General features: G+C 51.7%; 2 protein-coding genes across 4 annotated transcripts in view; both read left to right on the forward strand.

Annotated features, from left to right (window-relative positions):
- Cep104 (centrosomal protein 104) overlaps nucleotides 1-12,640 on the forward strand; it is a 32,240-nt gene extending 19,600 nt beyond the window's left edge. For both annotated transcript variants that reach the window (XM_029539908.1, XM_029539909.1), the window contains exons 15-22: nucleotides 201-308; nucleotides 1,122-1,158; nucleotides 2,427-2,493; nucleotides 3,035-3,143; nucleotides 6,773-6,911; nucleotides 7,035-7,102; nucleotides 10,181-10,271; nucleotides 10,583-12,640. In XM_029539908.1, the coding sequence (XP_029395768.1) occupies nucleotides 201-308; nucleotides 1,122-1,158; nucleotides 2,427-2,493; nucleotides 3,035-3,143; nucleotides 6,773-6,911; nucleotides 7,035-7,102; nucleotides 10,181-10,271; nucleotides 10,583-10,698 (735 nt within the window). In that variant the 3' untranslated portion in view covers nucleotides 10,699-12,640. The remainder of the gene's footprint in view (nucleotides 1-200; nucleotides 309-1,121; nucleotides 1,159-2,426; nucleotides 2,494-3,034; nucleotides 3,144-6,772; nucleotides 6,912-7,034; nucleotides 7,103-10,180; nucleotides 10,272-10,582) is intronic.
- Nucleotides 12,641-15,667: 3,027 nt separating this feature from the next.
- On the forward strand, nucleotides 15,668-24,831 carry Lrrc47 (leucine rich repeat containing 47). Of its 2 annotated transcripts, XM_029540294.1 has the most exons (8): nucleotides 15,668-16,307; nucleotides 19,270-19,722; nucleotides 21,233-21,349; nucleotides 22,133-22,248; nucleotides 22,690-22,792; nucleotides 23,171-23,260; nucleotides 23,378-23,643; nucleotides 23,733-24,831. In XM_029540294.1, exons 1-7 carry the CDS (start codon nucleotides 15,687-15,689, stop codon nucleotides 23,621-23,623), a joined length of 1,746 nt encoding a protein of 581 aa, XP_029396154.1. In that variant the 5' UTR covers nucleotides 15,668-15,686; the 3' UTR covers nucleotides 23,624-23,643; nucleotides 23,733-24,831. The 2 variants fall into 2 exon arrangements, with proteins under 2 accessions (XP_029396154.1, XP_021056093.1); XM_021200434.2 differs by having other exon boundaries at nucleotides 23,378-24,831.
- Nucleotides 24,832-26,554: the final 1,723 nt, after the last annotated feature.

The raw sequence follows: 26,554 nt of genomic DNA on the forward strand, positions 1-26,554 counted from the left end.
CCATGTGGTTGCTGGGATTTGAACTCTGCACCTTCGGAAGAGCAGTCGGGTGCTCTTACCCACTGAGCCATCTCACCAGCCCCATATAAGTTATATTTTTATCACCAAATTTAGATGCTGTAAATTGTCTCCCAGTGTCTGAAGCTACCCCAAAACCTCTTTTAATGTGGGGGAAATTTTTTTTTTTTTTTTAAAACCAGGCCCAGAAAAGAGTAGCCACAAAAGAAGCAGAAAAGCAAAAGAAAGAAGAGATGAAGGCTCTACAGGGCCAGTCAACAGAACTGAGAGAGACCCAGGCTGGAGTCCAGGTGAGGTCACCTGAGTGTGCAGGGGTGGGGGTGGGGCAGTGCAGATGGAAACCTTACTTTCTTATGAAATGAATAAAAGAAGCCTGACTGGGCCCCTGGGTGTCCCATGTCAATTACTAGCCTGCTCTGCCGCTGCTGTCAGGCTGAAGGGATGGTCTCTTGCCTACCCTGGAAGCAGCCTGTGGCTGAAGGTGTGATTTCGGTCATGCAGGGAAATCTACCAGGCACTGTACTAGAGGTCTCTCTGAGGGCTGTTGGGGCATGCGGTAGGAGCAGGCTCTGTGTAGAATAGAAACTTTCCTGTGCATCATACTTCTAGGTTGGAGTTGGTTTCTGACCATTAATTATGCAGTTAATTTCCTGAAGTTAAAAGTAGGTGGTCAGGCAAGATGGTGCAGGGGATCTTCACTGCCAGACTTGATGACCTGAGTTCAGTCCCTGGAACCACATGATAAATGAAGACTCCCCAAAGAAGTCCTCTGAGCTCTGTGCTTGCACGAAGGCACACACGGCCACTGCTTGTGCCTGTGGCCACAGTTGCTGTGCACTCCAAGGATGCTGAGAGATGGGCAGAGGTCTCACAATGCTGGTCTCTACATAAATGGGGGAAACAACATGAAGTGGAAAAGCAGCAAACATGTCTAAATATATTTGCCTAAGCAGGGCTGAAGGTCCCCAGACCTTCCCACCAAAGGCCGGTGTGAGAAGCGAATGGAAAACAGAGAGCAGAGAGACTGGAGCTGCTGCTTCCTACCCCCTGTGGGGCTGCACACACCACAGCTCGCTCCTGATCTTTTTCTCTTTGTGTCGTAGGAGGAGGAGAGTGAAGCTGTGAAGCTCAGGAATCAAGGTGAGCAAGCCCTGGAAGCACGCCTTTGCCGAGCAGGGTGCACGCACCTCTGATCCCAGCTTCAGAGACTGGATGGTCTCTTGTGAGCTTGGGGCCAGCCTGGGCTACATACCAAGTTTCAAGTTCAAGACTCTGACTCAGAACAAAACAAAATCACTTTAGCAGGCCTCGTGAGCCTGGGGAGCGGCAGGTGAGGTGGGGGATGTCATGTGTCTTAGTTACTTTTCTATTGCTGTGATGTCATAACCTAGGCAACTTACAGAAGAAAAAGTTTATCTGGGGCTTGTGGTTTCAGAGGGTGAGTCCACGAATATCATGGCAAGAGCATGGCAGCAGGCAGGCATGGTGCGGAAGCAGTAGCTGAGAGCTCACATCCGATCCACAGGCACAGGCAGACAGACAGACAGACTGGCAAGCCCAACCCCAATGATGTGCTTCTTCCCACAGAGCAGCATGTCCTTCCTAACCCTTCCTACACAGCTCTCCCAGCTGGGGACCAAGCATTTAGACACATGAGCCTGTGGGGACCGTTGTCACTCAAGCACCGCAGCAAGTTTGAGACAGCTGTGAACTACATAGCAAGGCTCTCAAACCAGGGGCTGTGTATTAGTCAGGGTTCTCTAGAGTCACAGAACTTACGGATAGTCTCTATATAGTAAAGGAATTTATTGATGACTTACAGTCTGCAGTCCAATTCCCAACAGTGGTTCAGTAGTAGCTGTGAATGGAAGTCCAAGGATCTAGCAGTTGCTTAGTCCCACACGGCAAGCAGGCAAAAGAGCAAGAGCCAGACTCCCTTCTTCCAATGTCCTTATATGGTCNCCAGCAGAAGGTGTAGCCCAAATTAAAGGTGTGTGCCACCTTAATCTTCTGGAATCAATAGCCACTGTGTCTCAAGATCTCCATACCAAGATCCAGATCAGAAACTTCTATCTCCCAGCCTCCAGATTAGGTTCACTGGTGAGCCTTCCAATTCTGGATTGTAGTTCATTCCAAATACAGTCAAGTTGACAACCAGGAATAGCCACTATAGGCTGCATGTGTGCTCGTGGCAGTGCAAGGGGTGGGCAAGGCCCCAGATTTGACCCCTAGCACTGAGGAAAAAGGAAAAAAAAAAATTCTCTTGGCTCTGCAGCCCCAATTGGATATGAATGTTGTATTGGATGCCTTACTATTGGATGTTATTTTTTAAAATGACTATTTTTTTACTGAAACTTTAAACATTTCCACCAGCTGTTACCTAATTTGTGCTCTTTTAATCTCCTCAGACCCTCAAGGAAGGAAAGCTGTCCTACCCGACACTCCAGAGGTCCCAGATAACCACTATTTGGATAAGTAAGCGATGCCGCTTGGGTCTTGCCTGGGAGGAATGGAGAGACTCTGGGCGACTCCCTGGCTCTCTCTGCTGACTCTGGACCCCTCTCCCTGACCCCGAAGCCTGGAAATTGCCCTAAGCTGTTGCACATTGGCTTGGGCCAGGCTCAGCCACAGTCCCCTCTTTGCCCCACAACAGTCGCCCTGGGCATCCTGCTGCAAATAATGATGTGTAGTGTCCAGGGGCAGGTCCAGTCTTTGAGGGACTGAGCTGTCCTCCAGCTCTTCTGTGACATATGCCACCTGAAGTAGGACTGTGCCAGCAAGGCCACACCAGAGGAACCTTAAGCTCTTTATCCTGCTTGGTGAGGACCTTTCTCCTGGCATTGTGCGAGAACCCTGAGCCGTGCTGTCCTTCCCAGAAGGTGCAGCCTGCCCTCGGAGCACTGGGCATTTCAGGACAGGAGGGGTCCAGAGAACCCTCAGTCCCATGCAGTCGTGGTTGTGTGGTCACAGTAGCCAGAGCCTGGCCTTCACTTCCATCTTTTCTGTTTCATTGTAGTCTGTGTATCTTTTGTGGGGAGAGGAACGAGTCCTTCACAGAAGAGGGACTGGACCTCCACTACTGGAAACACTGCCTCATGCTGACCAGATGTGACCACTGCAGGCAGGTCAGGAGCTGAGCGTGGGTCACGGCTGCTCACAGGGCAGGAGCTAAGCCAAGGGCACAGTTAGCACACCAAGGTTTAGAGGAAAAGGCCAAAGCAAAGTAGCCAGATCTTAGAGGCTCCAAAAGAAAAGTCAAGAGAGCAGAGAAGTCTGTGCTGTGGCCCAAAGTGACTGGCGTGTCAGCCACCGTCTCCCTGGTCACAACTAAGGTGGCCCAGTCCCACTCTGATGGCAGTCACAGCATTTGTTGCTGGAGCTCTGTGCAAGTGCAGTCCTGCGTGTGGCCTGTGCTCTCAGTGCTGGCTTACCTACTGCTGTGCACATGCTTGCACAGACCATAACTGATCATGGCATGACTGTCTGAGTTCAGGACTGCTGGGAACAGCCATTTCATTCTGCATTACTCCTGGGAAACAAAGAACTATCCACTGTCCCCAGCTGGGAGTCTGACTTAGCAGTGAACTTACTAGTTACTTATGGCTGACTCTTGAGCAGTTGTATCACTGAAGTGTTCCCACTCCCCTTACCCCACAGTCAAACTTCACTTACCGCTACTGCAGCACAGCACATGTGTGCAGAGGACCAGGAATGGAGTGTAGAGCCTCAGGGAATGCTAACAGGTCTATGACTGTCACACAGACCTCTCGATCATGAGGGTCATTTCTTCTTTCATCGTCATAACTGTGGGGCCAAGGTACTCTGTAGGTCACCACAATCTCTGCCCCTGGAGGCCAATAGTTACAGTAAGTCCAGAGGAAATAGCTACACTGCATCTCCCTCCAAGGCTCATCCTCTTCCTGCCCTCTTCTGCTATGTTCCCAGCGCCTTGTGGAGTGATATAAATTATTCCCTTCAGGCATGTTAAGATTGCCCCTTCGGACTCCAGCTTTATACAGCTCAGCCTCAGTTGCAGACGGCTCTGATTACCCACAACAGGCAATGCAGCTGCTTCTCCAAGCTGCTTCTCTTTTGAGTCTGTGTGTCTGAGGTCAGGCTCTCATTTGCTGTATGGATTTTCCTGGGGGATACAGAAACATCTGTTCACTCCTCATAGGACACCAACAAACACAGCTCCATCTAGCATGGTGAGCCGGTGAGGTTCCTGAAGCTACTCACACCAGCTCAGGGAAAGCTCACAAAAGTTGTGTCAGTGTGCCGGGAGCCTGCACAGCCAGGAATGGGCTTGAAGTGGGACACAGTGTTGGGTGTGGCGTTAAAGACTGATGGTCTCTCACCTTCTAGCTCTCTAACTACACTGAATGCTTGCTTATAACTTCTAAAAGAGTCTAAAAAACTTTCTTGCTTAATCTATCATTTTAAAATTGCTGTCTTCTTTTCTCTCTAACTCTGTGCTTTATTTAACTCTTTATGCTTAAATAAGCACTAGAGAAGTTTAACTCAAAACTCTTATTACTTGTGCTTTAATAAGCACTGATATCTGGCAGCTAACGCGTGCTGTTTAGCAGCAGGGAATTGAGCAAAAGGACTTAGTGCTGGTGCTCCTTTCTCTGGTGAACCAGCCAGAGCCTTTCGGGCTAAGTTGTGAACCAGAGAAGAAGGAAAGGAAAGAATTAATATACTGTCTACAGGCAGATATGCACAGACACATATACATTCAAACATTCATATGCCCACTCTGTGGCTGGGCCTGACCATCTGTCATGATCAGCCTCACAAGTATTCATGCATGTTTACATATATACACATATACCTACATACGTACATATAGAAAAAAAGACATACACATTTGAATTATGTGTGTGAGTGGGTGGATGGATGGGTGGGTGGATGGGGCAGAATTCCCCAAGCCAAACCATTCAACAAACTTTATTACTTTATTTCTTTTCTCTTGTCTTTTTATACCTTCTTAGACAAAAAAGTTCTTTAGAGAGATTAAATGTTACATAGAATGGGTGTTACAGAAAAATGTTGATATTAAATTCAAAGCAGTGTTTCATTATAATATACTCATTATAAATTCAAAGCAACAGTTTTTACATGGCCTTCCCTTATCATAGTGTACACCTGTGACTTTATCCTTGGACCTAAAGGGTTTTCTTTGAACACAAATTGCCCCAAGTCAATTTCTCCTTTTAGAGTAATTATGAAAACTCATTATATTTCTTATTATGCAGTCTTTACTTACTATTATGAGGAGTGGTCACATTGTATTCTTGATTCCATCTTTATTACATCTTTCTAGCAACTAAGACCATCTCTAAAAATTTTCTCCCTAAAATTAGTTGAATCAAATCAGGAATTCTATAGAATCATCATTATCTATTTGTCTATATTGCATCACTAGAAGATAGTACATCTTCAAAGACATGTAGAAATCTGCTCAAAAAGATGAGTCAATACCTAGCAGTTGTAATATATTTAATTATAACATATTAATAGCAGGAATCTTTCCTCAGATTTAATCTTCTTGGCCCTGCCTATAGAAGCAAATCCATTTGTAGATCTTAGTCTATGGCAGAACCATCTCAGGAAGATCATCCACTAGTTTTTAGCTTATCCTAGACGGCTCTTGGCACCAGTGGAGTGTCACCTTCACTTAGCCTTCCAGTTCCTATGTGCTACTCCGGAACTTCCTCGGGATGGCAATGCAGCTCAGGGGCAGGGGCAGGAATGATGGGGGGAGCTCAGCTGAGGCTGCAGCTCCATTGATTACCATATATCAGGCTTCCACTGTATTGTTTTTTAAATAATTTTGTTGCCATGACAATGGGTTCATGATGAGCATATCCATCTATGCTCTACAGTGGCCATGATCATGACCACAGCACCACACTGGCTGCACGTCTAGCCTGGTCCTGTTGGGCAGGCTTTCGCTACTGAGCCAGTACCTGGAAGCCCTGCAGAGTCCTGGCCACCTTACAGCTCACAGCAATGAGAGAGAGCACGCCTCTGTTCTCACCATGCTACGTGTACTCGCTGCCCATAACTGGGGTGGGCATCCTTGTCCACTGGGCACTCGCCATCTTTGCTAGGCACCTGACCTGTCTTCCCTTATTGCCTGCCATCTCTGTCTTTTAATTCCCTGCTATCTTGTGAATGGTCCCCTACCAGTCTTCCTAGGATTCACACCCTGCTCTGCTTCTCTCCTGCTCTGGGCCTCCCTCTTCCAAGGAGGACAAGATGGGGAGTGTTCTGCTTCCTCTGCCACAGGGAAGAGTGTGAGAGGGTGGGGCCTCCCCTGTGCACAAAAGGAAGAATGTGAGAGGGTAGGGCCACCCTGTCACACTCAATCCTCCACCTAGCAGCACAGATTCTGGAAGCCCTAGGTGGACAGCTGGCCTCTGCAGCAGTGTGTGGTGCTGTGGCTGTGTGGAAGGTATTCCTACTGAGTGTCAGATGGGATAGTCCTATTTATGTGCACATTGTAAGAAGTACTTGGAACCAGAATTTGAACCCAGAGCCACAGTGGACAGTCTAATCAACTGCAGTCCCACCCCTGCCATGGCCTTTTCATGGCACTATGGTGATGCAAACAGGACACTGGGTCTCTACAAAGAGTGTGAGCAGAGCCCTGAGAGTTAAAGCCCAGAAGGACCCAGAAGAGCTGCCCTGGTCTGTGGGTCCTGCACTGCCCCCATGGAAGTCACTCTGCCTTCTCTCTTGGGTACAGGTGGTTGAGATATCCAGCCTGACAGAACACCTGCTGACAGAATGTGACAAAAGGGACGGATTCGGGAAGTGCCCCCGCTGCAGCGAGGCCATCCCCAAGGAGGAACTTCCTGGGCACATCAAAACTAAGGAGTGCAGCCGTGAGTGCCACCCGAGACCTCCCCGGCACGGTCAGGCATGGGCTCCGCGGGAGGAGATGCACCCTTCCTCCCTGCAGCAGGCTCATCCAAGTAACCAAGTCCTTTTTACTGAAATCGTTGCAGCTGCCAAGCCAGAGAAGGTGGCAAACCACTGTCCCCTGTGTCATGAGAACTTTGCTCCTGGAGAAGAGGTGAGGGGGCCTGAGCTGTGACAACGGGAGCAACAGGGGTGCTGGACGACAGACAGACTCTTAAGATGGTGGCTATGTGACGTGACTGTGTGACATGACCCTCCTGGTCATGGCCTTCATGTGTGGAGCAGGCTCCCCAGCATCATCGTCAGTCTGTAGCCTGTTAGCCATTTGGATTTACAGAATGTGCCCCATGGTGGTAAAGAATCTCTTCCCACAAATCTGTGCTCTCTTCCCACAATTCTGTGCTCTCCCTGTCCTGTGTAAGGAGCATGGTGACACAGATGGGGTTTGGCATGTTGTTTGCCTCTGGTGTTGGGTCTGCACGCAGGGCCTGAGGTAACCATGGATCTACCTGCTCCTCCTGGCTGTCTGCCCAGCCCAGTGGCGGTGCCTGTGGGGAACCTCAGAGTGGGCACAGGACTCCCAAGTCCATACTCTCAGCACAGAGGAGATGCATTCATCCCAGCGGGACAGAGAGCAGGGATGAGGGACAAAACCGGGAGATGAAGGGAGAGAGAGAAGGGAAGGGAACTAATAGCGGGGAAGGGGAGACTAAGGACTGTCTCTGGATAGAGGGGAGACAGATGTGGCCCATAGGCAACTGGCAGTTTATAAATGTAAAAGGGAAAGCTCTGTGTTAGGATGAGGTGTTTAAACTTTAATTAGGCCTGTGAATTAGGTGAGACATGGAGCTTTTGATTGCTGGACATCAGTGTTTTGATAGTTAGACCTTGGTAGTCAACCTCAGGAGGAGGAAGTGGCCAAATAAGGGGCTAGAACTTGGTGTCTAGCTTTAGGAATGTAATCTAATGGTTGTTTTTGGTTTGGGTTCCTTGGCTGTCCTGGAACTCACTCTGTTGACCAGGCTGACCTCAAACTCACAAAAATCCATCTGCCCCTGACTCCTGAGTGCTGGGATTAAAGGTGTGCACCACTACTGCCCCGATAATCTAATGGTTTTTAGCAAGACAGGGAATGGGGGAGAAAGGCAAGACCTGTCAGAGCCATGTTTGCCATGCTCAGACTAAGTCCCTTCAGTGGCTCCATGCCAGGCAGCTCCAGAGGCCTGCTCTTAGCTCAACCTCTGCTCCAGGAGATGCTATAGAGTTCAACGTTCTTTCCTGTCACCCTTTCTTCATCACAAGTGTTGTGTGATGGAGACTTTTTCTGGGAAGACACAACACACATCTATTTTTTTACTACAGGTAGGGAATCCCACAACAATGCAGGTGCCACCAGAGTCCAACTTGGTGAACCATGAGTTGTTTTGGGATAGCTTAAAAGGATTATAACTCCTATAGGTAGAGAGTTACTTACAGAAGAAATATGACTCAGCTAAGCCCACTCCAGCATGGGTGACAGGTCACAGAAGCTGGGGACCTGGAGCATGCTGCAGAGCCTGCAAGCAGCTCCAAAAGCTGGAGAGTGATTTCTACGTGATTAGGTTAGTCAAAACCTCTTCCAAGCAGTTTGGCTGGTTTCTGCTTCTTTCAGCAGCTGAACTGGTCTCAGAGTCTTCTTTGCAGTTTGGCTTGGCTACCCTGGGAGGAAGGGGCCTAGTGAGTCTGATCAGTTTCAGGGACTTCCTTTCCAATTATCTCCCCTCCTGCTTCTGGAGCTTCCTTCCATGCAGGATAGAAGGGAACAGATACACACACTGGCAGCTTTAAGAATGGCAGGCCTGCTCACCAGGTTATCTGCTTTAGCATCTTGGCTAAATTCATGGATCACAGTGGGTATGAAGCCATGGCCAGCCCTGCCCTTATGGATGATGGCTTTTGGACACCAAGGGTCTCTTCACCTGGGCTCCTGAAGCTCTAGAGCTGACTCATAGCCTCAGGTAGTGTCCTCCAGTCTGGAACATTCTGCCCAGACCAGGAATCAGCTGTCCTGCTAAGGGGTGTGGTAGTCTCTGCAGACCTTAGTGTTCAGCACAGGGAAGGCCACTGCTGCTCAGCCACACTGGGCAGAACTGGGACATTTACATGTGACACCCATCAGTGCACACCGCTGTGTCCTGTCCACACCCAGCCAATGCACCCTTCTTAACTTGTCTTCCTGGCATCCCAGCATGTCCCTTCCCCCAATTCTGTGGCCTCACCAACCTCAGAAGCCCTAAGGACACAAAATTCTTGTGTCCACCCTAGGATAGCCTGAACAACGATGGAGCTGGTGAGTGCAGCCCCTTCTGCCATTATCTGGTACCTAGGGCTGACCAGAGTCAGAATCCTGTTAGAGCCCAAGGCAGGGGATGAGTGAGCAGAGCCAGGCTCTGTTCTGGAGCCAGGACGTAGCTGTCCGTCTGAACACACTTGGATGTGTTGTTTTCATCTCCTAGGGCTTGGGGCTTGGGTTCTATGGATGGTTTCCTCAAGCCTGTGGAAAGGATGCTCTGAGAACTGCTTCCAGGCATGAGGCTGCCAGCGCATTTGTGCTGAGAGGACCAGTCCCACTCCCGACTGCCCACCACTTTTCTCATTTCCCTGGGCCTTGTTGATCTGGTCTCCACGTGGAACATCACTGAACCAGCCAACAGCTGCCTCCTTTCTCCCCTCCCTGCCTGCCATCTGCCACGCCTCTCTCTGTCTGCAGCTGTTGCTTGCTTTCCCTGTTGTGACCGTCTGCGCTGTGCAGCACACACACCCCATTTACCTTGTGTGACAAGGCCCATTTACCACCACATGGTTTCCAGTCTCAGGGCCTGGGCAGACTGGGACTCCCTGGCTTCTCATTCATGGGCTCCTGGGCTGTCAATGGAGCCATTAGCCAACCTATGTGTTCACCGAAGCTCAAGAAGGGAGGGCCCACTGCCTAGTGCGTCCTAGCAGCTGACAGAATACATCTTCCTGGTCATAGGACTTGGGTTCTAGTCATCCAGGATGGATTGTGACATGCAGGCTCACCAGACTGTAAGACTCAGGTCCTAAGGACAAGGACGGGCAGGAACCATGCTTCCAAGCTTCTTGCTGGTTTAGAACCTCGCTCTCATCATGACCAGTGGGTGGTCTATTCTGGCACCACCCCAGGTCCCTTGGAGGCACCAGACTAATGCATCATGCTTCCTCTTTTTTGCAGGCATGGAAGGTTCATCTGATGGGCCCTGCTGGCTGCACAATGAACCTGCGAAAGACACATGTTCTCTACAAGGCTACAGCCCCGCAGCAAGGTGAGGCATAGCCACATACAGGGTTCTCATATTGTGCTCCAGCTCATGTGAAATGCATCGTGGATATGTCCAAGTCCAGCTGACCTAGTAACCCCATTCTCCAAGTCTAGCAGGGCATGGCTGCTCCCCACAAATGCCTCCTGAAGCTCACCGGGGCTGGTGACGGTCCCCATAGCTGCCATGCCTTTGTCCTTTGTCTTCTCTATATCCCAGGGTGGGTACTCCCTGCAATCACACTGTCACTGTGGGTCTGTAGACAAGAGTCCTCTTCTCACGTGCTTCTATGCCCTGTGCATCTGTCTCTACTGCAGGGAAAGGCCCGGCAGCAGCAAAGCCAAGCACCTCAGTACCCAAGGTCGGAAGCAAGATCCCCACCCCAAAGGGGGGCCTTAGTAAGAGCTCCAGCAGGACGTACACGAGACGGTGACAGAGTGTTCAGTTCTGTCTCTTGACGGGCTGTGCAAGGTTCCCCATTCTAAGCCATGTGTGTTGGTATGGTGATGCAGGGCTCCGTGCCCACTATCCCTTGGCCTCTTGTGTCCCAGTGTCTACTCTCGTGGGAACAGTACGTTATGACCAAAGAGCCCTTTCCAATGTGGCCACAGTTTTGGGCCTGTGTCAGTGCTCAGGACACCACAGGCACACCACTTCCCTTACTGCTGAGAAGATACACCCCAAACTTGGAGCACACTGGTGTCTTGCACACATCAGGCTTTGCACAGAGCTCAGCTTTGGTGGCCAGAGAAGACCCACAAGCCTGCTGTGCTGTCTCTCATGGTTTTGTCTGCCAGGTTGTCACACCATATATAACAACAAGCAATAAAGGAATCAAGCAAAAGACAGCCATTCTAAGAGCAGGTCCCTCCCATGCACACTGCCTGGTGCTCCCTGTGTGCACCTGTCCCTGTGGTCCCACTGACCACCCTGCCTCAATGCCTTCCCTCGGTGGGTGCAGACCCTGCTGCAGAGTCCTGAATGAATGGATTCTGGATGGTGTTCCTGGTTATCCTATGCACTCCTGACACAGCCCACCTGCAAGCCTCAGTTTTCTTTATGACAAAATGAACGCCATCCACATCTGTCTAGCCCACAAAGACAAGTCGCACACACCTTGCTGGCCCAGAGCCTCTGAATCAGTTCTGTCACCTCCTGTGATGTAACTGAACCCACATTCCCAAGTCCTTCCTAGTGCCCACTCACAAGTGCTTCACTGAACAGTGACACAGACCTCAGGACACAGCTGTCAGCAGCTCACCCACCTGGAAACACCCACGTCCTCGTCCCTCCTGTCCCTGGAGGATAGGCCCACTCGGGGCCTGCACTGATCCTGCTTCCTGCGGTTTTCCTGCTGTCCCTTTGAAATGTGTAGGATTGAGAAAACAAGTATTATAAAATTAGGGCATATTTCTTTAAAATTTCCAACCATGTGAAACAGAATCCATAAAAGTGTCCATGTGCCCAAGCAGCAAGCACCCTGGGTATTAACCCCAGGGACTCACCCCTGCTTTTGGCAAACAGCTCCTACTGTGCTTGACTCAAGAGTGTCAAGTGGAACAGGATCTGTCAAGAGGAGGATCCTGTCATAGGCAAGAGAGTGGGCATGACTAAGAGCAAAGCACAGGCGCCAAGGGATAATAAGGCGGTCCTTCAGGCCAGAGATGCTGGCAGTGTCTCCTGCCTGCCTTAAGGTACAGAAAATAATGCAAAGCTAACCTCAGAAATAGAACAGTGGGAGATGCCTGTAATGTCTTCTGTGTGTTGTAACCTTGAGATACTGTAAAGCCCTTCATTTTTAGCCTGACATGGTGGCTCACACCTGTACTCCTAGCACTTGGGAGGCTGAAATTAGAAGCTCACCAGAGGTTCAAAGGAAGCCTGGGTTACAGAGTGAGACTCTGGCTCAAAATTAAAACAGGACAAAAAAGAATCCTTCATTTTTAGCTCTCGTGTTTTGCCTATTACAGAATCATGAGTTTCCGCAGAGGTGACTGGCAGTGTTGGCAGCCGCAAAGCTCCACCTCACTGTGCTTGATTCAGGGAAGGAGCTGCGCACCCAGCCACTCACAGTATCTAAGTGGAACACTCCTCAAAGCTTCACGTATGCTACATTGTGGATATTTAATATTTATTTATATTATTTTCATAAAAGATTCTATTTAATTTAAAAGAATTGTGTCATATCTAATACTAGAATACAAATGTAAATACCTTTAATGAAAATTTGCAACTTTTTAATGTTTTAACATAGTTTTCTATTTGTCTTTATTTCAGGTATAGAATAATATATTTTTATTGTTGCTGTTTGAGGGTTTATGTGCTAATTTGCCTTGAGTACACTAATACAGTAAAGATGATTCAGCATCTTGTCACTTTTATTACCCTTCTTTAGCCTGGCTTTGCTACGTGTGGGCTTGTCCTCTTTCCACCCTTTATCCCCCCAGTCTTGTTCCCTTGGATAGGAGAGAGGGTAGAAGGGTGTGTGTGGTGGTGGGGGGAGAGCGAGCGCAAGCCCTGAGTCTAATCTCTTTCTTCTTGTCTCTTCCCTGAGCGCGACTCCTAGCGAGCTGCAGCCAGCCCCTGAGTGGCCAGCAGCCACTCACCCCATTTTCTCCCCTCTGAAAAGTCCCCAGAATTTCAAAATGTCACACAATCAGAAACTATCTGCAGCTGGCAAAACCACACCTCTGCTAGAGCGCGAGGCAAATGACGGTCAGCTGCTGCAGACAGTTCAAAGCAGCCCAGGTCCCCACACCTGGGACTGGAGCAAAACCGTATTCTTAATAGTTCTCTCTGTATGTATGTTTTTTAAGAAGCCAAAATTTCAGAGTTGCCACCACAGTTTTTACATACACTTTTTTTTATTACATTCTTTATATGTGTGCTTTGCACCACGTGTGTGCCTTGTGACCCTGGAGGTCAGAAGAGGGCACCAGATCCTCTGGGACTGGAGTTATAGTTGGTTAGGAGGCACCATGTAAGTACTGGGAGTTGAGCCCAGGTCCACTGCAAGAGCAACAAGTGCTCTTAACCACTAAGCCATCTCTCCAGCCCTGCAGATCTAACTATGCAGCCCTGGCTTCCTTGGAGCTCATGGTATAGACCAGACTGACCCTGAACTCAGAGATCCACCCACCTCTGCCTCCCAATGCTGGAATTAAAAGGCAAGCACCCCTATGCACAGCTCAAAGTTGTAATTTAAAAGCAAGCAATTATAGAGCTGGAGATGGGGCTCAACTGGCAGCTTGCCTTCCCAGTGTGCACAAAACCCTAGGATTGATGATCTCCCAGCACTTTCGGGGGATCTCAAGGTCCTAGGCATCCTTTGGTGATAAGTTAATTACAGGCTAGCCTGGGCTACATGCAGCCCTACCTGGAAAGAGGTGGGGTCGTTGTAGATCACTCTGAAGTTGGTGGTAAGAGTAGCTCTGCCCTTGCTTTTGCTGAGGAAAGAGAAAGGCTTGGGAGAGCGGGTCTCTAAAATAGTGTTTAAAATGAGCTTATTGTCTATGAGCAGAACGGAGAATTCTGCTGAGATAATTGAATCCTGGGTTTCTCCAGCTGCTGGGCAAGGGTTGAATTTCACAGTTCTGTCAGAATAAGTTGTTTACTACCAAGAAGCTGAAAGATGCTAAGGTGTGTACAGAACACAGAATTCATCCCATAGAATGAATTCACAACACCTTGTGACTTCTCAAGTCACAAGTACTGGAAGAGCTCTGACCAAAGATCAGTTAGAGGGCTCTGACCAAAAAGGGGTGGGGGGAGACTTTCAAGGTACAGTCAACAAAGATTTTGTGTCTTCCAGAGAACTCTTCCACTTAGTTCACTTCAGGAACAGTTAGTAAAAGAACAAACACCACACCTTCAGCCCAGTCTAAAACCCAAGATGGGGATAGTATAATTGCTTCTGAATACACAACAGCAATGCTTCCTTGGCAAGTTAGCGCAACTCTAGTGGTTTCCCACAACACAAAGACTTCACCTTACAGTCCTGTTGCACTGAGGTCTGGTACAAGTCTTCATGGGCTAAGACATGCATGAGGTCCATTCCTTCCTGGTGTAGAAGCCATTTGCTTGTCTTTTCCAAATCTGAGGGCTGTCTCTATGGCAACTCCAGACTGAAGCTGTCGCTGTTCATCTTTCTGCTCCCTTCTCTCCTGCTTCTCTTTTAAAGACCCTTGATGGTGTCGGGGGCGGGGGGGGGCTTCCTATTTACATGGGTTATGCTTGACATAACTGCAGCCATCCAGTCATAAGCACCATGACTGTCTCCTGCCCCCGGTCACCCTGGTTGGGTTTTCCTGTACAGTTCCCTAGCAAACCACAAATAAGATTATTAATCATACTCCAGGCTCCACAGATGTGCCTGCCTTCCATACTATCTTAATGCCAATTGCATTCCAGTTGCAATGCAGAGAGTTTGTCCTGGCCCATTACTTCTAACCACAGGGCCTCACCCTGGAGCATTAATTAGTAACTATGGAAACTTGTTAGCTCTGTCTTCTAAGGAAGACCGCAGATAGAACAACTTCAACCTCCGCCATTACCTTACAAAACTAAAACATAATTAAGGTGGTTGGATCACACCCTGGCCCTGGACTGCTCCTGTCCTCCGACCCCCAATACTGGGGTTGAGCCTTAGGCTGAGGTTTCTATCAACCTCTTGTTGCCTGTCCCAAGGCTTATGGAAGACAGACCTGGGGAAGGGGGCGCTCTGGAGCCCTTTATCTTCCCCCCCACCCCATACACCTTGTTCCAGTATACCATATTAATTCTCGTTGCCTGTCTGTTTTATTATTTTTGAAATATGGTCTCGTTCACCCAGGCTGACCTCAAACTTGCTATAAAGCCAAGAACTCCTTTGTTTTGTTTTGTTTTTTCGAGACAGGGTTTCTCTGTGTAGCCCTGGCTGTCCTGGAACTCGCTCTGTAGACCAGGCTGGCCTCGATCCCAGAAATCCGCCTGCCTCTGCCTCCCAAGTGCTGGGATCAAAGGCGTGCGCCACCACCACCGCCCGGCTCCTGAATTCCTTCCTTATCCGGCCTCGACCGGCTGAGCGCTGGGGTGTCAGGTGTGTGCACCACCATACCCTATTTACGTTGTGCTGGGACTAAAACCGAGAGCTTCATGCATGCCAGACAAGCGCTCTACTAACTAAGCTACAACCCCAGAATAATCGTGTCTTTAGTTGGTATCTGGGTGGTGGGAGAGGTGACCACCTAACCTACGGGACCCTCCGCATCCACACTACACAGCCAGGATGACGCTGAGGCTCAAAACAGAGCCGCCCCGCACACCCGTCCCACAAACCCCTGCGTCGAGACTCTCTGGCGAGCGCGTGTTCTCTCTATGGTCATTTCCGGCGCCCGCCGGAAGTGCGGCGCCGCACTCCGGAAGCGGCGCACGGGCGGCGCGATGGCGGCGGCGGCGATGGCCGCGTCCGAGGCCTGGCCGGAGCTGGAGCTGGCCGAGCGCGAGCGGCGGCGCGAGCTGCTGCTGACCGGGCCCGGGCTGGAGGAGCGGGTGAAGGCGGCGGGCGGGCGGCTCCCGCCGCGGCTCTTCACGCTGCCGCTGCTGCACTACCTGGAGGTGAGCGGCTGCGGCAGCCTGCGCGCGCCGGGGCCGGGCCTCGCGCAGGGCCTCCCGCAGCTGCACAGCCTGGTGCTGCGGCGCAACGCGCTGGGGCCCGGCCTGAGCCCCGAGCTGGGGCCGCTGCCCGCGCTGCGCGTGCTCGACCTGTCCGGCAACGCGCTGGAGACGCTGCCGCCCGGCGAGGGCCTGGGCCCCGCGGAGCCCCCCGGGCTGCCGCAGCTGCAGAGCCTCAACCTCAGCGGCAACCGCCTGCGCGAGCTGCCCGCCGACCTGGCGCGCTGCGCCCCTCGCCTGCAGAGCCTCAACCTCACCGGCAACCGCCTGGACGCCTTCCCCCCCGAGCTCTTCCGGCCGGGAGCTCTGCCCCTGCTCAGCGAGCTGGCGGCTGCCGACAACTGCCTGCGGGAGCTCAGCCCAGACATCGCGCATCTCGCTTCGCTCAAGGTCAGTGCGACCCGAGGGGAGGGGGACGCGCGCCCTGCTGTCCCTCCTCGGAGGATGTCTTTGCCTCCGCAGCCGGTCCGTCTCCTCTCACTTCTCAGACCTGCGAGCTCAGAGGTCTCTGCTCGTGTGGCAGTTTAAAGGTTATCAATATTAGGCTTCTCATGTGGGAAGAAATTCAACAGCAGAGAGCCAGGTGTGGCGTGCGTGTGCGTGTGCGTGTGCGTGTGTGTGTAACTGATCGGGTTTCCAAAATGCTGAGCGTCCAGACAAGGCACAAAATCACGAAAGAACTGGAATTGGCGTATATTCACTCATAACAACAGCCTTCAGAGGTTCAGAGGGCGGGGTCATAGAAAGCTGAAGTGCTTATCCAAAGCCAACAGCACACCTTCGGAACTGCCTTGTGTAAGAGATTGGTTTCTTTGTGGTCCCAGGCTCCCGTTGTGCCTGACGCCCACCAGGTGCTCATTGTGTGTTGAGTGAGGGATGGGAAGGCAGAAGATGCAAAGCGACAGCCAGACCTCACTCCACTCTAAGATCTCCACAGTCCAGTCCTGTCATCTGGCCATGTCAGCCCCCCTACCACACCCCCTACCCTCTGTATTCTTGGTAGCACCAGTCTGTGTATCTTCTCATCCTTGAGTTTATGCAGCCCTTTCCCAATGATGGATTGGCAAGGAAATTTGCTCTTGAGAGATCAGAGCTCACCTTGCTAGTATTTGTGTGTGTGTGTGTGTGTGTGTGTGTGTTTAATTAAGACACCTGTCCCTCCCTTCCCCTCCTCCTCCTCCTCCTCCTTCTTCTTCTTCTTCTTCTTCTTCTTCTTCTTCTTCTTCTTCTTCTTCTTCTCTCTCTCTCTCTCTCTCTCTCTCTCTCTCTCTCTCTCTCTCCAGCAAGTCTACAGGCTGAGACTCCCTGAGGTACCTTGGCCCTCTATTTTATAGGCATCCCCTTGCTTGGGTATGACACAGGCTGTACACTGTTCTGCCTTCCTATGTAGTAGATATTTTGGTTTTCCTGGAAGGCTGATGATTGTTCTAATATGGTGCATGTCTTTGTATCAGTCACTGACATGGTGTGCTTTCTGAGACTGAAGCCCTTTGCATGTGTCTCACATGGCCCTCACCGCCATGCTATGATCCCTTTTCCAGCAGAGGCAGCCCTGGTTGTCACTGTACTGGCTGGGGTTTGTGTTCCTCTGGAAGTTCTGATGTAAGGTGTTGAGCATACCCTGCAAGGCATACAGATGCCTGAGCACAGCATTCACAGCTTCCCGTGGGCACTGGGACGAGGCTAGCACGTCCACCCTGCTTCAGCCTTTGGTGGTGTTGCCTTCCACCCAGGAGGGCCCAAAAGGCTTCACGTCTGTGCTTGCCCATCACACCTTGGAACCCTGGCCCCACTCCCATGACAAAGTTGCCGCTCTAGGCACTGAGGGCTGGGTAAACATGGGCAAGCATCACCTTTCTCACCAGGATGCTTCACCCTGTGCCTCTGTGTGGCAAGACCCACCTGCCTCTCTCCGACTCACTCTTCACCTTTGCTGCTGTCTTCACAGGGCCCCAGGTAGATGCTCAACTGGCACTGGGACTGTTGTTATCGGTCATGCCTCTGGTGAGCCAGGTCCTCTGGACTGGTGACCTCACAGGGTTGGGAAGAAGGTATAGATTTTGCTAGTCTGGCTCAGACCCCCCTCCCAATTACTTGGTTCCTGATAATGTCACAGTGGTCCCCAGAGTAGTTACTCAGGAAACAGATTAGGTCCTGAAAGGGTAGGCTCTGCCTCCAGTGGAAGTTGGTCTATGAAGACCTGGTGTCAGGCGCAGGATACAGATCTGAGACCCAGACTCATCTGAGGCTGATGACTGCACCGTGGAAAATGCTCGTCTAACTTTATGTGGCAGGTCCCAGTTAAGTCAGCACACTGAGACACTTGATGAGCTTGCTCCTGGTGACTCCCCTGCAGGGTAACCTGCCTTACATTCACCTATCAGGCATTGCTCTTGTCTGGCCTCTTCCCCTCAAGGGCTGTGTCCCTCATTTTCATGCTTTTCTCCTTTAGCTTTTATAGTTGTCCTCTGCCTCCTGAGTTCCTGCTGCACCTTGGTGGTATGTCCAGAGCCCCTCTGTCCTGTGTCTTCTCCACACCAAGTAGCCTGATGGCTTGAGACAGATTCCTTCTCATTTGCTTCAGAGGGAGAGGCTGAGCAGCTGCACCACCAGAGCAGACGAGTGTCATAGCAGTCAGGCCTGTACAGCCATCCTCCTGTTTCCACACCCAGGTTCCTAGGACTCAGCTGCCACAGGCTGTGTTTGAGTGCAGAAGTGTCACCTGTGGTCGCTGTAGACCTCTCCCTGGCTCCTTCAGAGTGGTCGGTGCTCAGTGTAAAACAAAAATAAGGCAGACCAGAGTCCCTGCCACCTAAGAAAGGGGCGTTTATGGTTATAGGGAAGCACACCCTTCCACTGTGTTGAAAGCAGCACATCTGTCCACCAGTAGACTAGCGGCAGGGAGCTCTTTCCCACAGACCCCTGGGCACTGTGTGTGTGGTATAACCACTGCTACCTCTCTCCCGTCCACCCTCATCTTACGAAATACAGCAGTGGGGCCGTGTACCCCTGGCGATGTCGTGCTTGGTGTGGGGAGAGGGTTTGTTGGTGTTGCTGTTTTGTCATTATTGAAGCAATAGCTGGACACCATTTGGGGAGCCTGTGTGAGACTGGAAGGGCCCTGGTCTGTTCCCTAGCCTGCTGATAGGTCTGAGTGTTTGGCATTGTAATTGTAAGCCTGACATGTTGAATTGGCTGCCTCTGCGAACCAAGGGGGGGAGGGGCGTGCCAGCGGGCAGCTGTGGCCATGCGAGTAACCAGTGGACTAGCCTGCCTGCGGCTTCGGGACTGGACCCCAGTAGAACATGTTGTCCACCTGCCCAGGCCTGGCTGACTCTCCTTCTCACTGCAGACATTGGACCTCTCCAACAACCAGCTGATGGAGATCCCTGCTGAGCTGGCAGACTGCCCCAAGCTCAAAGAGATCAACTTTCGAGGGAACAGGCTTCGAGACAAGCGCCTGGAGAAGATGGTGGGTGGCTGCCAGACCAAGTCCATCCTAGAGTACCTTCGTGCTGGTGGCCGTGGCGGCCGGAGCAAGGGCCGGCAAGAGGCCTCTGAGAAGGAGGACAGAAAGAAGAGGCGAGAGCGGAAGCAGCGTCGGGAAAGCGGGGAGGGCGAGGAGGAGGTAGCAGACTCAGCCAGGCTGATGCTCAAGGTCTTGCATGTCTCTGAGAACCCCACGCCCCTGACAGTCAGGGTGAGCCCGGAGGTCAGGGATGTGCGCCCATACATCGTCGGGGCCATTGTGAGAGGCATGGACCTGCAGCCAGGAAATGCACTCCGTCGCTTTCTCAACTCCCAGGTAGGCATTCAGCAGGCACACTTGGTAGGCTGCATGCTGGAGGTGGATACGTGGCAGACAGACAGACATGGGTGGGCATGCATGCAAGAGACAGATTTGGGGAGTCTGCATCTTGGGTATACCATTGGGGCAGGGACATCAGGGACAGGAGGCAAAGTCGGTTTGGTTTCTGTGTCTGTTTCCCTAGTTCAGGGTTTAGAGGGTCCATTGCCTATCCCTGTAGATGCTTGGTACCCAGAGCTCACCCTTGTCAAGTGTCTGCTGGGCTGTGGTTCCTCCACACACTTCCACGTGTTACCATAGTTGGGACATAAATTTATTGACAATGTTTGATATTAGGGGACATTGCTAATTTCTGCAGACCATGTTAAAATTGTCTCCTTTTTCTAAGCATGGTAGTACACACCTTTAATCCAGCAGAGACAAACAGATCTCTGGGAGTTTTAGGCCAACCAAGGCTGCATAGAGAGAGTTTATCTCCAAAATAATAATAGCCAGGCAGTGGTAGCAGATACCTTTAATCCCAGCATTTGGGAGGCAGGGACAGGAGGATCTCTCTTAATTCAAGGCCAGCTTGGTCTGCAGAGGTAGTTTCAGGACACAGAAACCCTGTCTTGAAAAACCAACAACAAGGGCTGGTGAGATGGCTCAGTGGGTAAGAGCACCCGACTGCTCTTCCAAAGGTCCTGAGTTCAAATCCCAGCAACCACATGGTGGCTCATAACCATCCGTAACAAGATCTGACNCCCTCTACTGGAGTGTCTGAAGACAGCTACAGTGTAATTACATACAATAAATAAATAAAGCTTTTAAAAAAGAAAAACCAACAACAAAAGAAGGAAGGAAGGCTGATGGTGGTGAGGATGAGCAGAGACACCTCATGTCACAGCACACTTATGTGAGCTCTCAGTGGGTCACCTCATGTCACAGCACTCTCGTGTGAGCTCTCGGGTCACCTCATGTCACAGCACACTCATGAGCTCTCAGTGGGTCACCCCGTGTCACAGCACGCTCGTACGAGCTCTCAGTGAGTCACCTCGCGTCACAGCACACTCATACGAGTTCGTGCGAGCTCTCAGTGGGTCAGGCTGGCTGGACCACTCCCTGAGGTGCCTCGGCATCTGCCTCCCCTGAGGAATGAGAAGCACATCTTTGCATTTGTGCCTAGGAGAGACAGGTACAGCCTGTGCCAGCAAGACCAGTTGCTGTGTGAGACCTCAGGAGGAAGCCAGTGGTGCCCTTTCCGCCAGCCATGCCCAGCTTAGCTATAGACCTGCAGTCTGTCTTGTAGATGAAGTAATAGGTTGAAATGAAAGTTCTCTAAAATGTAAGTGCCGTGTTCTAGAACTAAAGAGAAGGGTGCTGCTGGTGACCAGAAAAGTACGTGGTTGGGAGACAGGTGTCGGGTGGTGCCACTTTGCTGTGGTGAACTTGCAGCCTGAAGCCCATGGCTTCCGTGAAGGTCCCTCCCTGGACAGCGGGGACCCTGAAGCTGCTGTGTTCTCTGTAGACGAAGCTCCACGACGACCTCTGCGAAAAGAGGACAGCGGCGACCATCGCGACCCATGACCTCCAGGCTGTGCGTGGACCCCTGCTGTATGCAGCCCGGCCACCCGAGGACCTCAAGGTGCCAACTGGCCCGCCTCTTCTGTCTGCACTTGCACTTGGCTTTAGCAGACTCTCGGGGTGGGCTTGGGCCTGGGAAGCTTAACCTGATATTTTACAGCAAGTGCATAGGGGACTTAGTTTCTGCCTTCTTTCTGGAACCCAGTGCATGGCTGTGCCAATGCCCATTGTCAGGGATGGGTTTGGAGGGTGCTTCCCTTACGCCTCGACTTCTGTGAGATGGCCTCACTCTGTAGGCCTGTCTATACTGGACTTGAACTCAGATCTTTTTTCCTGCCCCCAAGTGCTGAGATTAAAGGCATGTGGCACCATGCCTAGCCAGCTCTTCAACTTAGCCAGTGATTTTGGTTATGTCCCACTTACGGAACACCCATAGTGTGAGCCGACTCGTTAGAGTGCTGCTGCACGCTCTTGGCTTAGAGGCCCAGGGCAAAGGGGCTCAGGTGTCAGCTGCATGCCTGAGTCAGCCAGCTCATGCAGCTAAATCCTATCTCCATCAGCCGTGTCAGCAATTGCAGGTTCTTAGAAACGGTTGTTTTTGAGCTAGGTTTAAAGGGAATCTCAGCTAGGCACTTTGAGTGTTATGTACCCCATCTCCAGAGGAGTCTCTGGAAGTGAAGCCAGCCAGTGTGTTACATGTGATGGGCCTCGGGCTCTTGCTTCCTGATCTGGAGAGTTGGTGACCCATTCCAAGCTAGAGATTGAGGTAGAGAGAGGTGCACAGCATCCCTCATGCTCAAAGGTGGTCTTAGCAGCAGGATGAACTGGGGTTCTGCTCCTACAGATTGTGCCTTTGGGACGGAGAGAGGCCAAGGCCAAGGAGCTAGTGCGGCAGCTGCAGCTGGAGGCCGAGGAACAGAGGAAGCAGAAGAAGAGGCAGAGCGTCTCAGGGCTGCACAGGTCCGTGTCGGCACAGGGGTCAGCAATGCTGCCACTATGTCAGCTGTACCTCAGCAGCCCTACAGCTGCCAAAAACTCAAAAATAGCCAGATGGAGAGGGGACACCACCACCACCCCCCAGACTTCCTTCTAAGAGAAACTGACTCCCTGTCCTAAAAGGACCAGGCTCCAGTGGGGGCAGGGAGGGCAGGCAGTGTCCTGTTTCAGGGGAGGGGTCTTTTGCTCCTGGCAACCATCAGTTAGAGTCAGGGTTGTCAGACCTAAGGCCTCTGTCCAGCGTTACCTCCAGGGTCTCTGGGCCGGAGAGGATGCTGGGCTAAGGCAGCTCTGGTGTCACATGGCTCTACACTTGGCCTTTGATGTTGCACCTGGTTCATCTGCAGTTTTGCCTCCACTCATCTTGCTCACTGGCTCACACCTGCCTGGGTCCCTCCCACACAGGTACCTTCACCTCCTGGACGGGAAGGAGAACTACCCCTGTCTTGTGGATGCCGAGGGAGACGTGATTTCTTTTCCTCCTATAACAAACAGTGAGAAGACAAAGGTAGGCAGCTGGAGTTTGAAATTTGCTCGTGTCCTCTAAGCCCACCACCCAGTAGCCTGCTTACGATAGAGCTGCAGAGAGGAGGGCTGGGGCCCTTGGCTATGCTGTTGGATTGGAGACAGGTTTTTATAAGCTAAGAGTTACCACGAGCTTCTGACCATCATGTCTCTCTCCACTTCCCTAAAGCTGGGATAATAGGCATGTACCACTGTGCCTGGTGTATGCAGTGCTGGGATTTAACCCAAGGCTTCATGCATCCGAGGCGGGCAGGCTGCACCTCCAGCCTTCTCTAGCTCTGCTTATAGATTCTTCTGAACACAGTGAACAGCTGGCAGCCCAACACCAATAACTATTCTTTTCTGAAATCCAATTCTTAAGATTAAGAAAACAACCTGCAACTTGTTCTTGGAAGTAACTAGTGCCACTAGCCTGCAGCTCTGTAAGGACATCATGGACAACCTCATCCTGGTGAGTGAGAGGTCCAGCCCTAGACCCCGACCCTGAGGGGCAGCTTGGCATCCCCACTCCTTACAGCCCGACTTCCTGGGCCACTTCTCTCTGTTAAAAAGGTATCTTCATTTTCAGAGAATGGCAGAACTGAGCAAAAGCACTTCAGAAAATAAAGAGGAAGACGTGCTCTCGGGTACAGAAGCTGATGCCAGCTGTGGGCTTTCTGATCCCAACTTGAATCTGAGCGCTGGGAAGGATGGACAGTGCCCTCTGGTGGTGGAACAGGTCCGAGTGGTGGACCTGGAAGGGAGCTTGAAGGTGGTGTACCCATCCAAGACCGACCTGATCACCCTCCCTCCCCACGTGGCTGTGGTCCGCTGACAGGCCCGCCTGTGGCTCCTGTAGGTGTGGGTGTGCTGTAGATATCTGTGTAACTGGTTACTCTTTGCTCTGTTTCTCTGGGTGGTTTACGGTGTCTGCTTTTGTCCAGGTGACTGTGGTAATGTGAGTTTGCGTCATCATCGTAGCTCCAATGTGACTCTCCTGTCCTCATGGATCGCTCAGTAGCTGCTGGAACTGTTCTGAATCATGTGGCCTGTGGCCGTGCTGGGGAGAGTCGGGTTGAAAGCAGGCATTCTATTGAACAGTATTTATTTTTCTACAACATGTTAATAGCTTTTTTTTTTTTTTTAACATCAGCTGTGCAAAGACAGTTGAGAACATTATGTTGTGAGTGTAATCTTCGTAGAGCTTGTTTGAGGCACGGTGCTGCCGCCATGCTCCCAGGGCAGCTCCTGCCGTCCACAGCTATGCTTGGAACTGGAGTGCTGGTGGTACATCTGTGCCTTGGCCACGGAAGTTATCCGTGCCCGTGTAGTCCTGTGTAGTCAGACACGCCTGTGAGTGGGTAGGATGGCTGCTTTGTGGACTGTGACAGTAGCTGAGGAAGCTGTGCTGCACACATGGCCCTGCAAGCCCCATGTCGGCAAGTCCCGCTGGCTGTGCACATCCCGTCTCTGCTCATGTGTCTCTGCGCATGTGTACGTATCTGTACCAGCACACAGCTGCCATTCCTGGAGCCACAGTGCTTGGTCCTAAGGACCCAGCAGCTGCACAGAGGACTTGGTGGCCCCATGCCTTACCACCTGGCTGAGAAGAGAACCAGACCCTCAGCCTTCCCACTTGACACCTTCTCGTTGGTGGTCTCCAACCTCAAAGGACCATTTCTACCTTCTGTAAAAGAATGACTGTTTGGGGTTGTTTGCGGCTTTCATTCTAAGGCCATGGGAGAGCCGTTAGCTGTCAGAACTAGTGAAGCTCCAGGCTCCTTGTGGCAGACCCTGGACAAAGCTGGGAGCTGTTCTCCATGAGACATGGCAACTCACAGGTCCCTTTGAGTGGCTGTGGCAAGAACTCATCTACTAAGTGTTGAAGGTGGAGCTGCCCTCGCTCACCCTGTCTCCCCCCAGTTCCTGCTGTTCCCTCCAGCACAACCCAGGTGTGAGATTCATTGAGATTTTTGAAACTGTTTTTACAGATTCAAGCCGAACGCCTCTTTGTTCTAATAAAACTAATAAAAACCCTTGGTAACAGCATCCCTGCGTCAGCAGCCGTAGCGCGTGTGTCTCCCAGGACAGTGTTGCAGTTCACCAGTCCTCGGGTGTAGCAGACATCATACATGGGAAAGCAGCCCAAACCCCCACCAGGGTGACCATGACCATGGGGGTCACTGAGCAGCGCTGGGAGCACCTGACCCAGTGTAGAGTGCAGGATGTGGCCCAGGAGTACAGGACTATAGGAGACCCTAACCTTGAGGATGGAGCACTCCCATTCCATTCCTTCTACGTGGTGCCCCCTGCATCAAATACTGCTACTTCCTGTCCCACCTCTCTACTGCACCCATGTCCCTGGCTCAGCCATGTCTGCCCTGTCCTGCCACACACCTCCAAAGATGACCTCTTGACAAGAGCTCCACTAGGCCTTAGGGATTCTTCACTGGGACCTCCTCCCAATGCCTGCCTTGCGGCAGGCAGCTCAGGGCTAGGGAGTAAGGTGAAGAACACACCACTGAGCCGGGTGTGGTGGCTCACGCCTTTAGTCCCAGCACTTGGGAGGCAGAGGCAGGCAGATTTCTGAGTTCGAGACCAGCCTGGTCTACAGAGTGAGTTCCAGGACAGCCAGGGCTATACAGAGAAAGCCTGTCTCAGAAAAAAAAAAAAAAAAAACACCACTGCCACTGTCTTGCCTCATTTGGAGCCTGGGGGTGGGGGTGGGGCAGAGTTCTCTGTTAGACTTGAGGTCTAGGCTTGTACTACAGAGGTCCAGGTCAGTTGGGGTGGCTCCACTGCAAACTCCCACACAAGGACCACTGAAGCTTAGGACAGGTCTAACCAGGAGCCTTGCTGGCCAGGGAGCAGTAGGGGGTTAGCTTCTGGCCTCCTTTCTCTGGCCACTGATAGCAGCAGCCCCTGTGCCTGCCACCCTCTCGGGTCAGTGTGCAGAACTCACATTTTTCTAGCCACAGCCTGCAAGCCTTGCCCCGTTTCACAGCATGCTGGGAACAAGGTGTAGTCCAGGGAAGTTCTACATAGGCCACTGGAGAGGGGACCAAAGTCCCCATCGAGTCACAGTACCCTTGTTCAGGTCCTTGTCCTCACATGGTCCAGTAAGGAGGGAACAGGTCCAGCCACATCCTGACCCTTGGGTCTCTATGTTCTTGGGAGAAGGCCCAGTCAGGAGGGGCACATTCCAAGACAGAGCCAAACAGGAGGAGCTGTGGAGGAGGGTCAGGCCTGGAACGAGTCGCCTGGCTGGGCAGCGCTAGTGGAGACAGTCCATCACCCACTGTTCCTTCAGCAGTGATTTGTCTACAGTCTCTAAGGAGTAGGGTCTGGTGGGGAGGCAGCCGGCAGGACACGCAGCTTCTCTCGGGGCCATCCCTGAGGTGGTAAGCCCCTGTGCCCTGCATAAAAAGGTCTAAGGCCCTGTCTGTGCCCTGGAAAAAATAGCCACAATCGTTACTCAGGGCCCATCCTGCACAACCAGGAATCTGGAAGGCCTAAAGGACCAGGAGCTCTGCCCACAGGGAGAAGCTCACCCCTGAGGGCTGCCAAGCCCCCTGCGCAGACCACCCTTCATCCCAACCTCGGCTAGGAGTGGGCGTAGGCCCTAGGCTAGGGAAGATGGAGCATTGGCCAAAGGAATCGGGGCACCCTGGGCACAGAGCCCAACCTGGGGAGGTTCCCTGCTGCTCGGCTGGAGCTGAGCCTAGTCTCCAGCCTGTGTGACTCTCTCTGGTGGCTGCCTGGGCTG

The sequence above is a fragment of the Mus pahari genome, chromosome 6 (genome assembly GCF_900095145.1).
Source record: "Mus pahari chromosome 6, PAHARI_EIJ_v1.1, whole genome shotgun sequence".
Taxonomy (NCBI): domain Eukaryota; kingdom Metazoa; phylum Chordata; class Mammalia; order Rodentia; family Muridae; genus Mus; species Mus pahari.